The sequence below is a fragment of the Callorhinus ursinus genome, unplaced genomic scaffold, assembly GCF_003265705.2.
Source record: "Callorhinus ursinus isolate GAN/ISIS: 27379988/994484 unplaced genomic scaffold, GSC_fseal_2.0 scaffold23, whole genome shotgun sequence".
In the NCBI taxonomy this organism is placed as follows: domain Eukaryota; kingdom Metazoa; phylum Chordata; class Mammalia; order Carnivora; family Otariidae; genus Callorhinus; species Callorhinus ursinus.
In genome coordinates, this window is record NW_027397085.1 from 15,244,145 (window position 1) to 15,267,979 (window position 23,835).

General features: G+C 36.9%; 1 protein-coding gene across 4 annotated transcripts in view; it reads left to right on the top strand.

The window, feature by feature from the left end:
- ERCC8 (ERCC excision repair 8, CSA ubiquitin ligase complex subunit) overlaps window positions 1-21,961 on the top strand; it is a 57,301-nt gene extending 35,340 nt beyond the window's left edge. For 2 of the 4 annotated variants that reach the window (XM_025892413.2, XM_025892414.2), the window contains exons 10-12: window positions 7,088-7,285; window positions 11,637-11,717; window positions 18,231-21,961. In XM_025892413.2, coding sequence (XP_025748198.1) covers window positions 7,088-7,285; window positions 11,637-11,717; window positions 18,231-18,299 — 348 coding nt within the window. In that variant the 3' untranslated portion in view covers window positions 18,300-21,961. Of the gene's footprint in view, window positions 1-6,443; window positions 6,789-7,087; window positions 7,286-11,636; window positions 11,718-18,230 lie in introns of those variants that run through there. The other 2 variants (XM_025892415.2, XM_073905432.1) reach the window with 2 other exon arrangements.
- Window positions 21,962-23,835: the final 1,874 nt, after the last annotated feature.

Sequence of the window (23,835 nt, forward strand, 5' to 3'; positions counted from 1 at the left end):
GTGGTATTTAACTTCTAACACTTTAAAAATTTATGTTATGCTCCTTACCAGGTATACCTGTGGTTTAATAACTTTCAGAATAAGCTAGTAAGTTTGTATTTTGGTGGTAATAGTAATAGCTAATATTTATTAAGTGCTTATGTGTCAGATACTGTATTAATAAAAATTAACATAAAACGTGTACTGAAACATATAGGGTCTTATTTAATCATCAAATCTACTGTGAAGGTAGTTACTGTTATAATACCCATTTTACACATGAGGAAATGAGACATAATGGGGATTATACCAAACACCTTATAGCATTTATTTAATGCTTTAAGGTAGGTATTGATTATTAATATTAATTATTTATTAATTTAAGTACCCTTTTCCCCCAGCACAGGGCTCAAACTCAACAACCCCTAGATCAAGTGTCATATGCCCTTCTGACTGAGACAGCCAGGTGCCCCATTTCATCTTCCTTTCTTTAACCTTTCTAAGTAATTCTCTTTTAGATACTCTATCATTTCTTTTCTTAAATTCTAATTTTACTATAAGGTCAAAATTGTTCATACTAGATTAGAGTTTGCTAATCTCTCATATACTTTATGAAGTGTTTCTCCATCATATCTCAGACTAGAAACTCAGGCATTGCAAATTTTACTTTAGAATCTTCCATTCATTATATTTGTATCATGTTTCTTATCAGGTCACACCTTTCTTTTCCTCATTTTATTCATTTAATAAGTATTTATTGGGCATATCCTGTTTTTCAGACACTATTATACAGCCCCAGACAAAACATGGAAAAGTCCTATCCTCATGGAACTTACATTCTAGGGAGAGGAAGAAAGACATCCATCCATCAGTCAAGAAATAGATGGATGGATAAAATATATTTTAGATGTAGCAAGTGCTCTGAAGAAAAGCAAAGCAAGGAAAGTAGCATAGAAAATATTGGGAAGTTGGAGTTGCAGTTTTACATAGGGCAGTCAGGGTATGTTTCACTCAGAAGACGATATTTGGCCTGAAGGAAATGAAGTGAGCCATCAGATATCTGGGAAGGCAAGCATTCCAGGCAGAGGAAGGAAGAAAGTAGAAAGACCTTGAGGCAGCAGCATGCTTGGAATACCCAGGGAACATGTAAGAGGCTCTTGTGTTGAAATAGAGGAAGCAAGGGGGAGAGTACTAGGAGATGAGGAACAGAAGGAACCAGACACCAGAGGATATAGGCTTGTAGGCCTTTGTAAGGGCTTAGGCTTTTTCTCTGGGTGAAATGGAAAGCTACTAAAGGCCTTTGAGTGGTGATGTGATGGGATCACTTTGGAAAGGTGGGTTGGCATGTGCATCAAAGGTGAATGTGATAAGTATAAAGGGTATTGACTGTATATATAAATTGTTAGTGTGATTTTATTACATTTTTCTCTCCTTGAAAGTGATACTCATGCCTTAAGGGTTTTTGCTAGTAGTAAGTCTACTTCTTGAATAGTGTGTTTAGAATGGATAATACCTTTTGAAACTGACTTGATCTAAGTAGTCATTCATGCGGAGGGGACTAGAATAGCCCAGAAACTCGCCTCCAGAGGACACTTAAAAGAACTGGGGACATCAATCCTAGGAAAAGTAACTCTCAGTGGAAACACACTGTCTTCAAGTATTAAAGTGCTGTCAGACAGAATTGGAAACTGAATCCAGTCCTGCCATTTAGTAATATGGGACATTAAGTCAGTTTATTTAAGATGACCTTATGAAGGACTATGGTCAGAGTTTTAGTGTCTCTGTCTTGTAAATTGGGGTTATTATGTACCTAAACAGTAATTTTAAGGATAAAATTGAAGTATGAAAAGAGTTGTAAATAATTAAATATCTGTTAAGTAATAGGTATACCATAAATAACTATTTTTATTGTGTGATGTTGCCTTTTTGGTAGTACCCTTGTTAGTTTCTTTTCTTTTATTTCATTTTTTTTATTTGTGATAGAGTAAGCACGAGAGAGAGCAAGCAAGCATGAGCGGGAGCTGGGGGGGGGGGGGATTGGTGCAGAGGGAGAAGGAGAAGCAGGCTCCTGACACAGGGCTCAATCCCAGGACCCTAAGACCATGAGCTGAGCCAAAGGCAGATACTTAACTGACTGAGCCACCCAGGCTCAGATGTATATGGATTGTGTCCATTGGCAACAATAGAATCTGTACCATCGACTTACTTTGATAGTACTCTGTGGTATAGCCACTTCTCCCATTTTATGCTTCTCTTTATGTGTTTTCTAATGCTTCCTTTTTGCTTTTAAGAGGGATTCATCTTTATATCTCTTTTTCCTCTTCAATAGAAACTTCTAAATCTTAAAAATAAATATCAAGAAAAAAGACATAGTTAAATAAGAAAACTTTATCTAATCCTAACCTTAAAGTTGTAAATATATTTGTTTTCTTTGGAAACTTCTGAAGCTTATTTTTTAATGTTGTCTTTGGGTAATTTTCTTTACTTTTGATCTGGGAATTAGATATTCTGCTTCTTCAGAGATACTTCTCTTCCTCCTCCCCATTCTGACTAAAGGTTCTGGACCTACCTCAGTAGCTTTTGCTGCTTGTTGTTTTGTAATGTGGTATATTAATAAAAACAACATTGCCACACTTCACAAACACTCTTTCATTCCAGCTGTGATTAACATATTGGAGAAGTAATTCCTGTGATAAATTAGAAGCAGAATTAAATGTGTAAGGATTCTTAGGATGTCAATAAATTTTTACTTGGAATATTAAAAATAAAATAAATTTTATTTTTATTTTATTTTTTTTTAAAGATTTTATTTATTTATTTGAGAGAGAGAATGAGAGATAGAAAGCACAAGAGGGAAGAGGGTCAGAGGGAGAAGCAGACTCCCCGCCGAGCAGGGAGCCCGATGCGGGACCCGATCCTGGGACTCCAGGATCATGACCTGAGCCGAAGGCAGTCGCTTAACCAACTGAGCCACCCAGGCGCCCTAAAATAAATTTTAAAAAGATGTATAAGTACATGCTTCTAATAGATGTATAATTGTTTATGTTACATACAAATACTGTTGTGAACCTCTGTTTAATCAAAGGTTAATTTCTTATTTTTTAAATAAAAATGAGATTAAAAATAGAACTTTTCATGTTTTCTTCTCACACCTTAATGGATTATCCTGGAGGCTCCTTGAGGTTGCCTTAGAGAACATAACAAGTAGTTGCAGGGAAAATAAACAGAGAGACAGCTTTTGGTACAACAAAAGAACAAAAAATTCATAATAGCTCTTCTGGTGTTGACTGTTTAAGTTACTGATAGTACAATTCACTATGACCAATGTCTAGAAATTGGAAGTCTATCCTTTAGTCTTCCCTGCCCCTTGTCCCATGTATGAAATCAATTACGCATCCTCTTAATTCTTCCTTCTTAGTTTTTTCATATCTTTCTTCCCTTCCAGCCTCACTCTGGGTCCTCGTGATCTCTCTAGTTAATTACTATAACATTCTTCTAACTTTTCCCAAACTTATCTCCCCATAAAAGTCTTTCACTGTTTCCACAATACTAATAGGTTATTAAAACCACATGCTTTTGCTTGTTGAGCACAAAGACTTCATAAGTTATATCTTCTAACTTACCAGCTTTAGGTCTTGCCACTTTCCCATATTTTTCTCTGTCGTTACTGAACTACTTAGAGGTCTTTAAAAATACCTTGCTCTCTTGCCCTTCCATTCTGAGGCACAGACTCCTGCCTTTGCTTTGGAATAGTGTTCTTCCTGTCCTAGCTGCTTCTCACTTTCAAGGTTCATCTTAGACACAACCTCTCCGTAACTCCTCTCATCTAGCTTAGATGCTTCCAAGTACCCAGTGCTCACTTGTAGTAGAATGTACTGTGATCACTTCATGGGATGAAGGAAAAATAATTTACAACAGTGTGACATAGTGGTTTTTGATTAGTACAGTCTAGATTTAGTTTCTGATTCTGTCATTTGTTATCCCAAAAATCTTGATCAAAATAGTTAAACTTTCTAAATGTTTTCTTTTTGTGTAATAATACTATCTCATAGTATTGTTTTGAGTATTACATGAAATAACACGTGTAAAACATTAAGTACATTGTCTGATATTTACAGCAAATGTTGGCATTCAGTAAATATTACCTGTCATTATTATCATTATGCTGGTCATTGTTTGACAATAAAATAAGCTGCCTTGTGATGGAATCTCTGTGTCACTATAGGTATTCATTTAATGACTAGATATATATATTTCCTAGAACAGTAAAAGGGATAGGGAGTTGGATTTGCCATCATCATTATCCAAAGTCCCGTATCTTCCTCCACTATCAGAATCTTTTCAAAGCCTATACACACCACCTTCAAGACATCATAGCCAAAAGTAGCCTCTCTTCTATAGTACTTTCATAATAATATACATCATGTTATTTATTATACATTGGTAAGCATGCATAGCCATAAAATGGGAACCTTAGACAATCAGCTAGTATAATGTATGACACATAGTGAGCATTAGTGAATGGTAGATCATTCCTGTCCTTAATCCGTTATTAGAATTTTATTCCATAGGTATTGAAAAGATACTGATGATTTTGAGTCCACAAATGATTTGATCACAGCAGTGATTTACAAAGATTAATAGGATTGTAAGTTGCAGGATGGAGTGGGATGCCTAAGGACGAAGACAAGAGTTAAAGAGCTAGTTCAATATTCATACCTCATTTAATACTTTCCAGTTCATATTTGGGAAAGAATATGGTAGAGTGGAAAGAACTCAGACCTTATAGCTAGGTCCTCTGATAAATGTGAATAAGGCCATCACAGTCTAGCAGTTCAAAATTTTTCTAGCAGGAGCAGAGAATTTCTAGTTCAGATGTGTGTTTTTTCTCCATTCTCCTTCCCCACCGTCATTCCACAAATAGTTACACATACAGGATCAGAAGATGCAAATGAATTACACTTTTAAATATATATGGGAATTAATAAATCTAGGGACTTACTGGATACCTTTATGCTCTAGGTCTCTCATGTGCATTATTTCATCTGATTTTTTTCATAGTAACTCTGGTAAATGATCCTATTTCTATTTAACAGATTAGAATAATGAAACTCAGAGGCTAAGTCATTCATTACTCATAAGAGGCAAAAGAAAAAAAGTTGGGTGGGAAGTGGAGTGGGTTTCTACAAACCAAGTCTACCGAATTTAAGTGTAATATTTTAATGTTTCGTTCTACCATTGCTGCAGTGGGATAACTGAATGCATACACTCATTTCTGTCACATGTTAACCCAAAGGGGGAGTAAGGCAAGTGTAGTGAACCCAGATGATCAGCATATATCCATTTGGTCCTCAGTGTGTGTTTGTTTATTTATTTATTTTAAAGATTTTATTTATTTATTTTAGAGAGAGAACGCAAATGGGGAGAGGGAGAGAGAGACTCTCAAGCAGACTCTGCTGAGCGCAGAGCCCAACACAGGGCTTGATCTCACAACACTGAGATCATGACCTGAGCCAAAATCAAGAGTCGAGTGCTTAATCAACTGAGCCACCCAGGCACCCCTGTTTATATATATTTACAAATATATATACACACACTCTCCCAACTGACCTTTATAAAAAGACAAAAAGGTAAATCACTGTCTGTCTAAATTCTGGTGTTAGCCATAGCATTTGGAGCCTTTGGTGATCTTCCTGCTGATGATTCTCAAATGTTTAGCTACTGGTTTTACACCTGCCCTAAACTGCTTAATCTAAATTATCAGCAGAATAATTTCAGCACTATCAATTTCTTTTGCCCAAAGCTTCTCAGACATTGATGAGCCTTTAGATCACCTAGGTATTTTATTAAAATGAAGATTCTTGTTCAGTGGGATTGGGATAAGACCTGGAATTTTCCTTTTCAAACTGCAGAGGAGATGCTGATGTTGGGCTCGCACCTTTGGCATACAGGTGCAGAATTTTTATTTTTGTCCTAAATATGTAATTATAGAAAGTTGCAGTTGTATACACACTACTTGTGTTCTGTGCTTTTTTATCCTTAGTTTTTATCCTTATTTCCTGCATAATTTTCATAATTATGATTTTTAATTACTATATAAGCTGTAGAGTTATAAAATTATTCGGGATTTACATCTATTTTTAGTTATTTTGCCATTCTAGATAATGCTGCATTGAATTCCTCTGGGCATATAGCTTTTTGCTGTTTAATTATTTCCCTAAGCTAAATTCCCAGGAGTAATTACTAGGTCAAGGAGTAAGAATAATTTTCTTGTATAATGGGTACAAAGTTTCAGTTTTGCAGGATGAAAAGAGTTCTGGAGATTGAGGATGATGAAGGTTGCACAACAATGTGAATGTAATGTCACTTAACTGTACACTTAAATACAGTTAAGATGGCAGATTTTATGCTGTGTCTATTTTGCCACAATTAAAAATGTTTTATTTTATTTATTTATTTGACAGAGAAAGACACAGCGAGGGAACACAAGCAGGGAGAGTGGGAGAGGGAAAAGGCTTCCCGCAGAGCAGGGAGCCCGATGCGGGGCTCAATCCCAGGACCCTGGGATCATGACCTGAGCTGAAGGCAGGCGCTTAACGACTGAGCCACCCAGGCGCCCCACAATTAAAAATGTTTTGAAATAAAAAGAGAATTATTCCCTTCCCCCCAAAAAAAGAACATCTTTGTGTTTTGTTGCATAATAAATCATTTGGCCTTTTAGAAGGAATGACCAAGTTACAGTGCCACCAACATGTTACCTCACTTGTAACGGTATTCACTGTCTCAAGGTTTCTTGAAATTTTTTGCTAAGTGGTCTAAAATGATTATTTAAGGTTGCCTTAATTTGCATTTTATTTCTAGCCTGGCTTAAATGTAAACATTTGCTTTTGTGGATTTTTTTTACTATTTGTATTTTCATCTTATGTGAAACATATATTTATGTCATTGGCCCTTGTTTCTTTCTGTTAGGACCTTGATCATTTTCTTTAGATTTATTACAGCCCTTTCCATGGTATGTTATAATATTTTAAGTAAATATTTCTTCTAGTCTTTGTTGTCTTTTTAATTCAGATTTAAGAAATGAGTAATATTATCTTACATCCTGCAGGTCAACTATGGAAAAGTTTGTAATGACAGCAGAAAAGGATTGAAATTCACAGTCTCCTATGGCTGCAGTGCAGAGTTTGTTTTTGTACCATATGGTAGCACCATTGCTGTTTATACAATTTACTCAGGAGAACAGATAACTATGCTTAAGGGACATTATAAAAGTGTTGACTGCTGTGTATTCCGGTCTAATTTCCAGGTAAGAATGATCCTTAAGGGAATTTAAAATGTTCAGGTAGCTAGCTTGCCAGACTAGTTGTATACAAAAGAATAAATTGTTATGTCAGTCTGAGGAATTACACTTGTAATCCACATTTAAGCTAGGGTTTCTTTAATAGAGGATTATACAGGATACAGTTTTAGATAGTATAGGATATTTGTATGAATCAATGTAATACTGTGCAACTTGACTGAGATAAATTCTTTCTTCTGCATTTGGGCTCCACTTATTTACCAGATGAAATCTCTAGTAAATTAAAATAATGTCTTGCAATCAATCTTTTGGGAAAAGATGGAACACTGTGTCTAATCTCAAAATAGTTTTTGTATCTTTATATATATGTCTCAGATTTTATTTCTTCTTTATTTCCTGTCAGTGGCTAATCATTTACTTTTGAGTTGATGCAGCTTACACGATTTCTTAAATACGGCTTTTGTTTTTTAACATCCTGACCTTTCTCTTTCATCTTACCAACAGAGCAGATTATTTTTTTCAGAGAATATTGGCACAGATTACCTCATGTGTTCCTTTAAATGAATCTCTAATATAGCAAGACTGTTGGTATTTTCCGTATTTTGTAGGTAAAGAAAATGAGGCTCATGAGCATTAAATACTGATAGGATGAAAATTATGGATTATTAGAGCTAGGAAGGACTTCATCACCTGGTAAAGTTGTTCATCATTTATTCATTAATGCTAATTACTTAATTTGTGTGTGATACTACAGTAAGATATACAGTGCTTATTTTTCAGCCACCACCACATCTGTATGGCAATAGCCATTATTAAAATATTCAAATACATATTTTATTTGTTAAATAGCTAAGGCACCAAGCCCCCTAAGATACCTCTAGCTTTACCCCCTTTCCTGTGGTCTCCTAGTTTATACCTTAACCTAGCACCTCAGAGGGACCGTCAGGATCCTGCACCCACTCTATGGCTATTATGTCTGCTGATTGGTCAGTATCCTGATGTACTAGTTGTTAAATATTTTTGGTATTACTTCTGGGAGAAGAAGACTAAAACACCACTTTGCCTTGCCTCAAACCTCCAAGTAGTTATTCACAGAGCACGGTTATCTATTCAAAGAAACTCTTGGAATACTGTACCTCTTTTCTTATGCAGAGTTACTCAGAGACACAGCCAAGATTTTAAACCAGATATCCTGACTATAAATTATTGCTTTCTACCAAATCAGAGTTCCTAACACATGTGCCTAGAATAGATTAAAAGTGTGCCAAGATACTGGTTCCCATCAGCCCTTGGAATAGCTGAGACAAGCTGGTCACAGCCAGAAACCTAGGCCAGTTGCCTCCTGACTAATCCCACTTCTCTAGGTGCTACTTACGCAGATTTGAATCACTGCACTACATCAGACAGCTTCCGGCTCTTATCCATTATATCCATTATGATTTTTGATAAGGAAAATAATTCTAAGTCTCAAAAGCGAAATAGGGTAGTACTTTGCATGCAGTAGAACCCTTTTTCTAATTATATATTACACAGAATTTACAATCTGAAAACAAATTGATATTTATAGTACTTCTATCATAACTATAAAAATCTAACAAGATATACCTAACATCAAAATAAATAATGATAATACTGGGTTATAACACATTGACTAAATAAGGGTCCATGAATCCATTCAGATATAAGTAAGTAAACTAATAAATTGGAAGTCTAATGAGGAGTGGGATATTTACATAATCCCAAAGTACCTCCCTACAAAATATTAATTACAAAGGTAAAATGTGTAATTTTACCTTGAAGAAGCCTGGCGTACATCACCTTAATCAAATGATCAAAGTTAACATCCCAATTACATAGTATTCCTTCAGTGATAGTCCTGGCAAAGATGCATCACCTCAATTTAATCACGAGGAAACAAAAAATTTGAAGGGCATTCTACAAAATAACTGGTGTGTATCTTCAAAACTGTCAAGGTCAGGAGGGCCAAGGGCAGACTAAAGAACAGTTCCAAATTGAAGGAAAGTTAGGAGACATGAGAACCAAGTGCAGCGTATGATTTTAATCTGGACCCTTTTGCTATAAAGGACGTTTATTCAGACAATTGGTGAAACTTGAATGGAGTCTAAGAATTAGCTGGCAGTAATATATCATTGTGAATTTTTTGATTTTGTTAGATGCACTGTAATTGTAGGAGAGTGTCCTTGTTCAAAGGAAACAATACACTAAACATTCATGAGTGATAGGACTCATGTTGTCAACTTAGTCATAATCTTATGTTGAGATTTTTTTAATCTAATTTCCCAAATGAACACCTAAACTTATCCCAAAAACTTTAACACTCAATTCAAATCCCTCCATTTACCTGAAGTCCTTATTACTCATTCTAATTTAAGTGTTGTCTCTTATAAGCTTTCTTGAACATCTTATAGAATTTCCTTTGTCTCCATCAGTGTGGCAGTACTTAACCAAGATTGCCTTGTAAGCTTATCTGACCAAGTTATCTTAGAGGGGTGTGTGTGTATTCTCGGGAAATTAAATTGTTCAAGGGCACTAAACATTTGAAAATATCTTTGCATCGTCCACAGTTAGTGTAACTATATATTCAAGGTTAAACAATACAGTCTGTAGAATTTTGTTCTCTTCAGGAAGTCTGATAATGTATAACTAAATCAAATTTACTTTAATATTTTTACATCTAGGGGTGCCTGGGTGGCTCAGTCATTAAGCGTCTTCCTTCGGCTCAGGTCATGATCCCCGGGTCCTGGGATCAAGCCCCACATTGGGCTCTCTGCTCAGCAGGAAGCCTGCTTCTCCCTCTCCCACTTCCCCTGCTTGTGTTCCCTCTCTCGCTATATCTCTCTCTGTCAAATAAATAAATAAAATCTTAAAAAAAATATTTTTACATCTATATTTCCTATAAATAACTTCATAATCTTAATTTCCTTTATCTAGAACCTTTATTTTTTTTTAGAAAAATACTAATTGTACCATACTTCAAACTTTTTGAGATGAACAGTATTGAAAATAAATAATTGCATAGCAGAGCAGGAAAAAACTTCACTATTAGAAATGTTTGGGGGCGCCTGGGTGGCTCAGTCGGTTAAGCGTCTGACTCTTCATCTCAGCTCAGGTCTTGATCTCAGGGTTGTGAGTTCAAGCCCATGTTGAACATGTTGAAAAATAAAATGTTTGTGTAGAAATACAGAAATAAATTTGTTTAGAAAAAAACCACTTATTCATAGTTTTACAGCTGCTTATCGTTTTGCTGTTTTTTCTTTTTAGACCTTTTCCCTTTACATAGCTTTTTCTTTTTTTTTTTTTATTTGGCCTCATGTTTTACATCTTGCTTTTTTCCTTCACAGGATGACTCTGTGGTTGATATCCTTCTCTTTTCTCTTGATATTGAGTATTTCCCCATGTCATTAAACACTGTTAAAAAACAAATTTAATGATTATATGACACCCCATACTATGAATGCAACATAAATTTATATATAAATCATTACCCTACTTTGGGACAAATTATTTCCGTATTTTGTTATTTTAAATATAATGCTGATGTCCTTGAATTTCATACATGTCTTTGGCATGACTTCTCAGAAACGCATACAAAAACTTTTGACATGTATTGAGATTCTATTCTGCATAGATTATACCAATTTATACCTTTTTTATATGAGACTATTTCACTGCTTCATAGGAATGTTTTTAGTACTAGACAATATAACATATTCCTTAAGTTTTGTTGGTGATGGAAGTGAACATTGTTCAGCTATGTGTAAACAGCATATTCATAAAGATGTTGACATAGACTGTGCATCAGCCCAAGCGTCCCCTTATTAAATAAACTTCTCACTAAGCATAGCATATGGATCTAAAAGCTCTTCTGTTGAATAACAACCAGTTAGGCAGCTGTGAGCTAAATAATATTTTTTGTGAAGTTCTGGCCTATTTTAGCTAGAACTCATAAGGTTTTATTATTGATATCTTTCTTAAAACTCAGTTATTGACAGAGAAGGACAGACTCTTGATTCCATCTTTTTTTTTCTTTTTCTACTCTGACACTTGCAATAAATGGATATTATGATTGATAAAAAACCACTAGGTTGTTCAATCTTTTTGTAAAATTTTCAGGTTAGCAAGCTCTGACATATCCTAATGATATTTTAAAATACAAAACAAAGCTTTACTCATCTTAAGCAAACAAAAGACATCAGCTCGGTGTCTTTGGGGAGTAGAAATAGAATTAATCTAATTGATCTAACCTAAAAATTAGTCCTTTAAATGATGTATTCATTTCAGATTGGCACCAGCTTTTAACTGACCCACAATTATATCTTTATTTTCTGTGTTATAGGAACTTTATAGTGGTAGCAGAGACTGCAATATACTTGCTTGGGTACCATCTTTATCTGAACCAGTTCCTGATGATGATGAGGTAAATATTATTTACACAAATTATACAGTGACTTTTAAATTGTAAAGAAAATAGTTTTAGGGGCTCCTGAGTGGCTCAGTCGTTAAGCGTCTGCCTTGGGCTCAGATCATGATCCCAGGGTCCTGGGATCAAGCCCCACATTGGGCTTTCTCTCCCACTCTCCCTGCTTGTGTTCCCTCTCTCGCTGTGTCTCTCTGTCAAATAAATGAATAAGATCTTAAAAAAAGAAAAAAGAAAATAGTTTTATTAATTTATTTCAGGTGAGAGAGACTTTGTTTTTAAGATTTTATTTATTCATTTGATAGAGCATGAGCGGGGGGGGGGGGGGCGGGGAAGGTGGAGGGAGAGGGGAAGCAGACTCCCCACTGAGCAGGGACCCTGATGCAGGGCTTTATCCCAGGACCTGGAGATCATGACTTGCGCTGAAGGCAGACGGTTCACCATCTGAGCCACCCATGCGCCCCATGAGAGACTTTGAAAGCATGTCTGGCTATTTTCAGATTGTGAAAATAGTTTGCCTGTTATAACACTTTTGGAAAATCCAGAAAAATGTTGAAAGAACAACTTAAATTTCTAAAGTTGAATTACTATTAACACTTTCATTTACTTCATTCTTGCTTTTTCCTATGCATATATGGTTGTTTAAACATAGTTAATATGCTTGGACACACAACTTGGCATCCTACTTTACTAGCTTAATAATAAACCTTCTTCCCTGTCATTAATAACTATTTGTAAATTTGTTTTTAATAACAGCATGCTGTTATTTATATATCACAACTTATTTAAATATTTACCTATTTGGAGAGATTTCTTTTGATCATTATAAACAAATCAAGGTAATTGTTTATAAATTGTTTATATTTCTGATTGCTTATTTGGATAGATTCCAAGAAGTACATTTTATCTGAGTTATCATGTATGACATTTTTAAGGTTTTTTATTCACACACTTGAATTTTACCAATTTATACTCTATCAGTAGTCTGTTAGTGTCTGTCTTTTTTTTTAAGATTTTATTTATTTATTTGAGAGAAAGAGAGCATGAAGGAGAGGGAGAAGCAGACTCCCCACTGAGAAAGGAGCCCGATGTGGGACTTGATCCCAGGACCCTGGGATTATGACCTGAGCCGAAGGCAGCCGCTTCGGTTATGGGTTAGGTTATGACCTAACCCAAGCACCCATTAGTATCTATCTTAGACATAAATTCATACAAATATAACCAATGGCCATGGGAATAAAGACCCTTAAAAAAATGTGGTAAACAAAGATGAATAAGACATGCCCCCTGGACTTAAGTAGTGGCCTCTGTATATTTTTACTTCTGTGTTACACTGTCTAAAGGTGCTATCTTTCTCACCAAAGATTTTTTTTTTAAGATTGTATTTATTTATTTGACAGAGAGAGAGACAGTGAGAGAGGGAACACAAGCAGGGGGAATGGGAGAGGGAGAAGCAGGCTTCCCACTGAGCAGGGAGCCCGATGCGGGGCTGGATCCCAAGACCCTGGGATCATGACCTGAGCTGAAGGCAGACACTTAATGACTGAGCCACCCAGGTGACCCCCACCAAAGATTATTTTACTAACCACTGTTAATCATCCCTATTTATCTTAATTTCTAGGATATAAAAAGTCAAATGTTTAAAAACCAATATTTATGTGTATAATTTTTTAAAGTTGGAAATATAAATAACGCGGTTAGAAACACCTTGAGTTAATCTTGAACTCAAGTCTTAGTATAAAAACAAATCATCTTCAATGGAGATGAAAAGTATTGGTAGAGCAAGTTTAAAATTCTAAAAATATTTTCAACATATTTAGTTCCTTTGTGAAAAAATGTCCAAAACCACATGGAAATGAGTTTTTATGGGGGTGGTTGATACCATTTAGCAGCTATTGGCAAAATCTATTTCATGCCTAGATTTGCAACTGCTCTGGCTTACTGCACTGTAAAGCCTGTGACTTATTTTCTTTTGGCCCTAATCCAAATAAAATAGAGAAAACACGTAATGGTAAATTTTCAAGCAGCTGGCCAACTACTGTATGAATATTTTCAGATTTCATCACATACCTAGTTTATTATGGCTTTGATTAGTTTTGGTGTACAGCTGCTTTAAATGACTGAATATTCTTTTTTTTTAAAGATTTTATTTATTTATTTGACAGAGAGAGACACAGCGAGAGAGGGAACACAAACAGGGAGAGTGGGAGAGGGAGAAGCAGGCTTCCTGCTGAGCAGGGAGCCTGATGTGGGGCTTGATTCCAGGACCCTGGGATCATGACCTGAGCCGAAGGCAGACACTTAATGACTGAGCCACTCAGGTGCCTCTTCTGTAGAAAGCTTAGTATGGTCAAATACTTTGGCTCAGGCATTTATTTTCCATTATATAATTACTGTGTCCTGCCTTTTAGGAATTACGGTATGCAATAAATCTAAGTTAAAACACTATGAAAAAACCCCAAAAAACTAAAAACAGAAAAGACCACTTGAGGCTATGTTAGGAAGTATAACAATCACTTACCAAATGAAAACAATAAAAATAAATTAAATCTATGACTTACATAGGATATTAGAAGGATATTAGAAGGATATTAGAAGAAAACTAAATTGCTTAATTTATAGTCTGTGATGACTCTGATGTTTTATTTATACAATTTAGTTATAGTGATAATTTCCTCATCTAGAAGAATTTTTGCATGTGGGAAACTAAACCGAACAAGTAGAAAAGCAAATAGAGATGTACAAAAAACAAGTTAGCTTTATATTTAAGTTTTAGAGCTATAAAGCCTTATCTTTTAAAATATACTGTTTATACGCTTTAAGATAGCCATCATTCTCATAAAATGGTATGGACTAAAATTATTTTCACAAAATTTTAGTTTGAAATATTCCTTTGAATGTAGGTAGAACATGAATGTGATCATGTTATAGATCCGAGAGGAGAAGTCTGTCTGCACCAGACCCTACTCCTTACATGTATATTTACTATTTAATGCACATTTAAAAGTGTTTTTAGGGGCACCTGGATGTCAGTTAAGCCTTCGGCTCAGGTCATGATCCCGGGTTCCTGGGATCGAGTCCTGCTTCAGGCTCCCTGCTTAGTAGGGAGTCTGCTTCTCCCTCTCCCTCTGCCCTGTGCATGTACTCTCTCGCTCTCCCTCTCTCACTCAGATAAATGAAATCTTAAAAAAAAATAAAACAGTGTTTTTATCTCAGCTGTCAAATAAGTGATGCTGCAATTTCCCAGAAGTGTGCAGGAACACACTTCAAACAAAACACGCACATACATGCACACACACTCACTTAGTCTTCAGTTTCAGGTAAACTAAATAATAACCATACTGTTAACTGGGTATGAATCCCTGTTTTGACATCCATTGTGGACTGAGGACAAGTTTATGGTATCTCCTAATATCAGAATCATCAAGCAAAATTGTTCTTCAGTTTCTTTTCAAATCCACCCTTAAGATGAGATTTACTTCCCCATCAACCAAGATATAATCCCTTAGCGGTATTTCTTCTGATATCCAAGATAGAGGGGATATTTAGTCCTACTGTAAGAAATTGAAAGTCACTGGGTGATAGGGATAGGTTTTATGGTCTTTAAGCATAAATCTATGTATTTAATTGGCAGGCTGTTTTATTATATTTTGAGGACTCTGCCTTCCTTTTGCCCTCTTTTCCTAAAACTTGGTCATGGTTAAGGCAAGCCTATATAACTCCTAATCACTTTTTCCTTTCTGAGATCTATACGGCAGCTACATTATAGTTTAAATCTGACCTTTCACCAAGAGTCTTACTTTATTTTGATAGTCACACAATACATAGCTGTTTTATTTACCACTTGGTAGATATGTGCAGTTGGTCCTTAAACAACAGGGATGCTGGCACCCACCCCCATGCAATCAAAAATCCTTATGTAACTTTCGACTCCTCCATAACTTAACCACTAATAGCCTACTATTGATAGGAAGCCTTACCCATAACATAAACAGTCAATTAATGCATATTCTATATATGTATTATATACTGTATTTTTACAATAAAGTAAGCTAGAGAAAAAATGTTATTAAGAAAAGCATAAGGAAGAGAAAATACATTTACAATACTGTACTGTATTTATCAAAAAAAATCTGCATATAAGTGGATCCACATAGTTCAAAGCCCTGTTGTTCAGGGTCAGCTGTAATCATTTGCTGACACAAACAGCCCTATTTTGCTCCTGTAGAGACTTTCCAGTAATTACCAGTAAGGAATTTAGAATACATCAAGATGTATATGTGTAGATGTAAGGGTTGGTTTTGTTCTTCCTTCCCATTATTTGGACCTGGACTAGATCCCTTCTAAATCATGCTTCTCTAGCTCCATAACATTTACAACTGTCTCTCAATAAAACAGGCAACCTGGTGAGGTTCAAGCATAGAAAGGATGTCTACTAGGAGGAAATGTTATAGAGAAAACTTAAATGATAGATGGTAGTTACACTTCATCTTTGGGTCTCAAACGGTAATATGGGTACCACATCTATATACAACCTTCTTACAGTAGCTTTTAATTACAAGTGTGTTTTATTTGTGATTTTTTTAGCAACAAAATATTACTATAAACAGTCAAGTTTATAGTATTTGCGTATTAGTATTTGTATAGTATTTATCAAAATTTATCAATATTTCATTTCAATTTTCACATAATTATTTTGGTTTCTTTGCTCACTGTAGCAACAATAATTTATAATAAATCATAATTTTGCTTCTCTCTTGAGTCTTCAAATGAAATTTAAATGTTTAATAGGTTGCATATTGGGCTTCCATAGTGGAATTAGGAGGCATGACCTTTGTGTGGCTTATTCACACTCAGGGACATTTTTGGGAGATATCTAAGGCAGAGTAAGATAGAGTAAGGGGGAGGAATCACCTAACCCCCAAGGACATTACAGCTTTTTTTTTTTTTAATCCCAGTACAGTTAACATACAGTGTTATGTTAGTTTCAGATGTGCCATATAGTGATTCAGCAGCAATTCTGTACAGTGAACGTTTGGATGTAAAAATAAACAGACTTAGGTGTGGTACAGTCATTGCAAATCAGTGGACTGCTGCTAGAAATAATTGAATAATTAGCTGAGGTTTGGTAATAGTTTTTTATCTGAGTATTTGAGATATATTTTTTGTTTGTACAACTGAGTCATGATAGCCAGCATTAAGTTTAATAATGGTGCCAATAGCGGGCATTAGGTTTAGTAATAGATTCTGATCTATAGCTTTAATAGCCATAAGGAATACTTAAATTAATATGTCCTTTTCCAACTATCCTGGGTGATATTGGGGAACTTACTGGAAATTCACACTTTCTCTACTGTTATCATTGTTTAAATTTTAAGATTCTAAGTCATCGTATCAAAAAAAAAGGCAGTAAACATGCTTAGACACGGAGGTTCCTCTTAACATAAAACATTGCTGTATGTTGTAAAAGGCAGTACCTAAGGTAATATGTGAGTGGTCTTGGTGCTAATACATTGTTGGATTTGGGGTCTGAACACACTTGTAATAGATGTAAAAGCTGCAGAATAAGAAGCAAACCTGGCTCAGAATGACCAGATACTCAAAACAATGAGACCATCTTAAAGCCCTTTAGTCATTTGCCAGAGAGTAAGAAGGTAGCCATCCAAAAAGTTTCCTCAGAAAGTGAATTGATTTGAAATGCCACAAATAATTAAAATTCCTCTAGTTGCTGATTACTTTTATTACATAGGGCTCTTAAGTTGTAAGAATATTGTGATGTTTTGTTGTTTTAAATAAACACCATCCAGGTGCATATTATCTTTCAAAGAAATCTCCCTGGAAAACCTTTGAGCTAATGACAAACATGTTACCATTTTTGACATATTTTTTCATGTACTTGGGAACTGCTTTACCAGCGATGAAAAAATAAATAAACCTCACTACTTAATAACTCACATTAGTTTTTGGACCAAAAATGGTGTTATTCTGTTTGATGAACACCTTATTCCCCATATATGGATATTTGCATATTTATAGTCAGGTCCATCCAAACAATAAAAAGTTGCCAACATTAATATTTTGGGCTGTCAGGTCAGATTATAGACCTGAGTCCAATCTTAGCCACATGGATGTTAATGTGCAGCCTTATCCAGATAATTCCAAAGAGTTGCAGAAATGCCATAAACAATAGCTGCTCAGTGTGTGTGTGTGTGTGTGTGTGTGTGTGTGTGTGTGTGTGTGTGTAGATGCATTTATGTATGTGTTTGTGAAGTAATTACTTTGAAGGAAACATAGTTAATTTGGATAAATTCTGGCTTGTCTATTTAAAATGAAGTTACATTGCCTTACATTGTATGTGGGGTGTTTGTTACATTACTTTTGTTTTGAATTAACAATTTTATTGTTACTTTCAAAATAATGTAATTGCTCTTCATTTGATAGATTTCATAACTGTTGTGAACCTAAAATTATGAGGTAAAAAAATCAAATTTTCCTTTTTTCTCCCTTTTTTAGACTACAACCAAGTCACAGTTAAATCCAGCATTTGAAGACGCATGGAGCAGCAGTGATGAGGAAGGATGATTCTCAATCCTGAGTACCTTTGTGTCTCTACTGATGAAACTTTTAAAATGGGACTGTTTTTTGTTGTTATTGTTTTCTTCCTAACTATGTGATGACAGCTATATTAACCCTGAATTTGGGTGATTTTTTTCACCCATGTTTAAAATGAGGGTAGTATTTGCATGAAATCCTGAAGCACACTTTTTTTTTTTTAAAGATTTTATTTATTTATTTGACAGAGAGAGACACAGCGAGAGAGGGAACACAAGCAGGGGGAGTGGGAGAGGGAGAAGCAGGCTTCCTGCAGAGCAGGGACCCCGATGCGGGGCTCGATCCCAGGACCCTGGGATCATGACCTGAGCTGAAAGCAGACCCCTAATGACTGAGCCACCTAGGTGCCCCCTGAAGCAGACTTTTATATAGTTTATTTAACCAAAAATATCTCTTGATCCCAGTTACTGTAGCCTGGGGCATCCCCTATTGTTATAGTACTCTCTCTATTGAGACAGATCCTGGCAACCCCTGGCCCCCGTGTGAGACCTTGAGCACATTGTGTGAACTGTAAGATGCAATCTCAGAGGATGAGCAAGTAAAGGTTATCAGCACTGATTTTCTCCTACTGGCTGTACCATCACCTTGTTCATTTTCACTTTTATGCTGCTTTTACTGAGGACAATCATATAAAAAATGATAGTTGAAAAGTTAGCATCCAATTTTTAAATACTTTTTTATTCACGCATTCAGTTTTTGCAATGATTTCCTTAGCCAACCATTGTCTAGCTTTAATTAAATATTTTTGGACTCAGTCCAAAAATTGTGTATCACAGAAGTTTTTAATTTGGGGGAAATCCCATGTTTTCTTTATTTTTATGTGTCAGATGGTAGCTTGTACTCATGCTTGAACCTCCCTTCTGTGAATCTTGTTAAGATGTGACCAAGTCCTGTTTCAGTCATTAAAGCAGAAAATGCCCTGGCAGGAAATCTGGCTCAACATGAAATGTTGTCACAAAATTTCTATTTTATTGTCTACTTTTCTTGTATAATAACCCACAAGTGATTATCATGAAGCTAATCTTACTCCCTTTCTTTCTGATTCTTCTCAGCAGGAGACTAGGAAAAGAGGTTTTTGTAGCTTGAATAACAAGTGTATAGTTGTTGAGTTTTTAAGTGTGTGGTAGGCCTCATATCAGACCTTTCTGGGCAAATGTTTAACATATGTTTACTATACTTGATTTTCTTAAGCTCTGACCATTATACTGTCACTTCCCCCCAACTCCTTAGTGAGGATGCTTATGATCTTTGAGAATGCTACTGAAATTGGACTTTTTTTTTATTTAAAAAGAAGTCCTCCTTTAAGCTGCAAATAACTATATTGCTTCTTTCTAGTTATATAAATATACATGCTGATTGTAAATCATTCAGACAACATTAAAACTTACAAAAGAATATAATGGTCACCTGGAATCATATCACCCTAAGGTAACTACTGTTATCATTTTGGTGGCCATTCTTCTATGCATCTTTTTTTGACATAATTTTACATAATGGGATGTTTGGCTTGCTGTTATTATCATGGAAGTTCCTCTCCTCCCACCTCAGCACCTCCCTCCCCATCCAATAATCCACAGTATTAACCACGTATGCAACAATCCACATTATTAACCAAGTATGTGTTGTGGACTTGCGAACCAAGAGCATCTGTTTTTCAAGCTCTGGATCTGGGTGCCTGCACTGCTGTAGCTTCCATGTGACAAGTCTCAGGATTGGTGATCTTTTTAGCCCTGCTTTAGGCAGAGAGGAAGCCGATTTTACCTCCAAAGGGGGAAGGGGAGGGAAAAGGGGGGCAGCTCAGGTAGTGAATCACAGCCCCACTTTGGGTCTGTCTGCCTGCATCTGGAGGCTTTAATCCTACTCTTCAGGTTATGCTTGGGGGTGACTTAAACTGTTGAAAGTAAAGACCAGCTCTCAGAAAGCCTTAAAGATTTCCAACTCTCTGGAAAATAGAGGCTCTCACAGACCCTGAGCCTGTGACCTTTCATACCCAGCAGCGTATTAAGCTTTAAGTCATGAAAATAGCCCACCAGAAACTCAGTATAACTACCAACGCCTCCTTAAGGTAGGATAGAGCCAAATCTGGGCTCTCTGATATATTCCACCTGTAGGAGGAGGTGGCTGTCTCTATCCTCAGTCCTTTGCCAGATGGCATGGTTCTGGAGGATGTCACCACTCCCCTAGGTCACTGGGAAGACACTTGGGATTAACTGAATGAACAGCAAGGGAGTACCTAGACTATGCAAATGACACTACGAGCCACCAAACATGATGGAACTCAGTGGAATGTTGCTGCTTTCCATCTCTTAGCCAAGATGTCCCTAATAAAGGACGGGACCCAAGAAACAACACACTTGGCCTTCATGCAGTCATCTTAATACTCGATGCCCTGGCCAATAAGTAGCTCCATCTTTACATTAATTATAACTTATGTTATAATTGTTGGGCCATTGCCTAAAAATTGTCCCTTTCAGGGAGAAACAAACAAGCAAACTCTGGGACTCTCTTTCCTCACAGATACCCGAAATCTAAGTCAAAATTACACATCTCCATCTATATTAAGGTCACAATACAATGCCTTGCCTGGACACTCCATATTACTTTCAGAGTTATAGACATTACTTATAATAAGCAAGACACACATTTTACTTCTCAAAATACACAATGCTAGTCTTTTGGAAAAGGTATTCAATAGAACTTTCATGTCCGTATTAAGTCCCAAATAGCTGGTTTAATTGATAGATACAGTGGCCTTCTCAAATAACTCCTTTTCGAGTTCTGCTCCGGTAAATGGACCTGTGAAGGGTCTCTATCTTGCTCCAGGCCTTATTCTCTCTTAATTCAAGTCCCTTTGGCCAAATTACACCTCACACCAACTTAGAAAACTTTTCCATTGCCCTTTCCTGTATTTAAAGGGAGAAGTGTCTTGCTGCCATGTATATAAACATTCATTATTTATGAGGCCCTTTTTATAACATTTTCCCCTGTCTTTATAAATTGTTTATCATTCCCCTATCCCAGAAGGGCTGGAGGCCATATCAAGAGTGCATATACTCTTTTGGGACCCATTATCCAGATTGTCCATAGATCAGACAGCTGTTCATCTAATATAGGACTCATTTGAGCCTAGACTTCAACAACAACAACAACAAAAAAACAACAGCCCTGTGAGGTATAGCCACATACCTTTCTCTTGACTGTTGGTCCTATTAGCATTGGTCTGCGTGATTTCCTTAACTTACAATCTGGAGACCCAAACCCTCTAAATAAGCCATTGCTGCAAATGCTGAGACCCACGTCACCTCAAGTGGGTACCCTTTTGGAAAGGATACCCCAGTTCCACATCCTAGATATCACTGCCCCAGTCCAAGACCTCACTGTTAAGAGGTGAGCCCATGGGTGCCCATGGGCTGGCTCTCCTAAGGCACAAATTAGACACAGGACATTTTTGCTTTTATTCCTTTGATAGTAGGGATCCCATCATGGTTCTGAGCTTACTGTCTGCTTAGCCCATGATCCGGCTACAGTCTTTGTTTCCTGCCAAAAGGCACACTCCTACCCTCCCATGCCCATAGGGAAATATGGTAGCGGTTACTACTATCTTCCATTCTAAATATTAATGGAGATTATTGCTTTCTTAACCAACTGAGCCACCCAGGCGCCCAGAGAGATTATTGCTTTCTCCTTAGGCACCTGCCTCATATCAGTAAAATCCTTCAACCCTCTGGGGAGAGAACCAGGTACTTCCCAAGACTTTTCCGCCTCTCATTTTGTCTCCCACCCTGACCACCACAGCCATTCTTTTCCTTTTAGCTACATGATATCCCTAATCTTTACACATACTTTACTAACTTACCATTTCATACCCTGCGACAAAATAACTGCTGGACCCACCACCTTGAGATATAAATAGAGCGATAGAGAGAGACAGACATACATCATACTTTTTTTTTATTTTTTTATTTTTTTAAAGATTTTATTTATTTAATTGACAGAGAGAGAGAGAGAGACAGAGAGATAGGGAACACAAGCAGGGGGAGTGGGAAAGGGAGAAGCAGGCTTCCCGCCAAGCAGGGAGCCTGATGTGGGGCTCGATCCCAGAACCCTGGGACTGTGACCTGAGCCAAAGGCAGACGCTTAACGACTGAGCCACCCAGGTGCCCCTACATCATACTTTTAACATACTTTACAACTCCACCAAGATATTGTTAGAGACCCCAAGAATTTCAGATCTGTTTTCTTGGTTAATGGCATCTTATGCCATACTCTCTACTAGCATTGCCTCAAAATTCCTTGATATGATGCAATTGTATTAATTATATTTTCTTATTTTCTGTATTCTTGATACTCTGGCATTTGTGGCTTTCATCCTGGCAACACTGCCCCATTCCAGGACTCACTAATTTCCACAGATTAGCAACTGACTCCCCTGAGAGTGAGTCTTTGATATACAAACCAATCAGTCCAGAGTCCACACCCACAACCATCTTCTTTGTCAAACTCAGTTTGATCAAACTCATACCAACGCAGTGTTCCTACTGCCCTAAATCACCGCAGGGCCAGGCCGCAGACAACTAGGGACCACTCCAATATCCCAGAGACCACCAAAATTATTCAAACTATCCAATCCTAAATTTATTCAGTGTACCTTCCTGCTTCATCCAGTCCTTGCCACAAAGCCCCAGCAAAGGCTCTGGGCCACGCTCTGCCTCCCGCTCTGCCTCCCGACTAGCCGTGGTCCTTCTCCATGTAGCTCTGCAAGGCATGGTGTGCCCCGCCTCCTGGTTCCGGGGGTCTGTGGGTATATGCTTTCTTCTTCATGACAATCATTTCTGTCTTCGTGTCTTAGAACAAATCCCAGGTACAAAACTGAACACACTAAGTCATTCTTTTTATTAACTGCTCAATACCACATCTTGAGAATGTACCACAATTTCTTTAGCCAGTCCCCTGTTTAGGACCACATGTACAATAGCAAAGATTGTCAACGCCCTGTTTTCCTTAGGTGATGTATTTGGGTGATATCTGTAGTTATTAAATATCTTCTTTTCAGGGCGCCTGGGTGGCTCAGTCGTTAAGCGTCTGCCTTCGGCTCAGGTCATGATCCCAGGGTCCTGGGATCGAGCCCCGCATCGGGCTCCCTGCTCAGCGAGGAGCCGGCTTCTCCCTCTGACCCTCCCCCCCCTCATGTACTCTCTCTCTCTCTCTCATTCTCGCTCTCTCAAATAAATAAATAAATCTTTAAAAAAAATTAAAAAAAATAAAAAACAGAAAGAGGGACACCTGAGTGGTGCAGTTGGCTGGGCCGCTGCCTTCAGCTCAGGTCATGATCCCAGGGTCCTGGGATTGAGTCCCAAATTGGGCTCCTTGCTCTGCGGGGAGCCTGCTTCTCCCTCTGCCTGCCACTTCCCCTGTTTGTGCTCTCTCTCTGACAAGTAAATAAATTTAAATAAATAAATAAATAAATAACGGGAAGAAATGCACATGCTTTATTGACAGAGCCCTA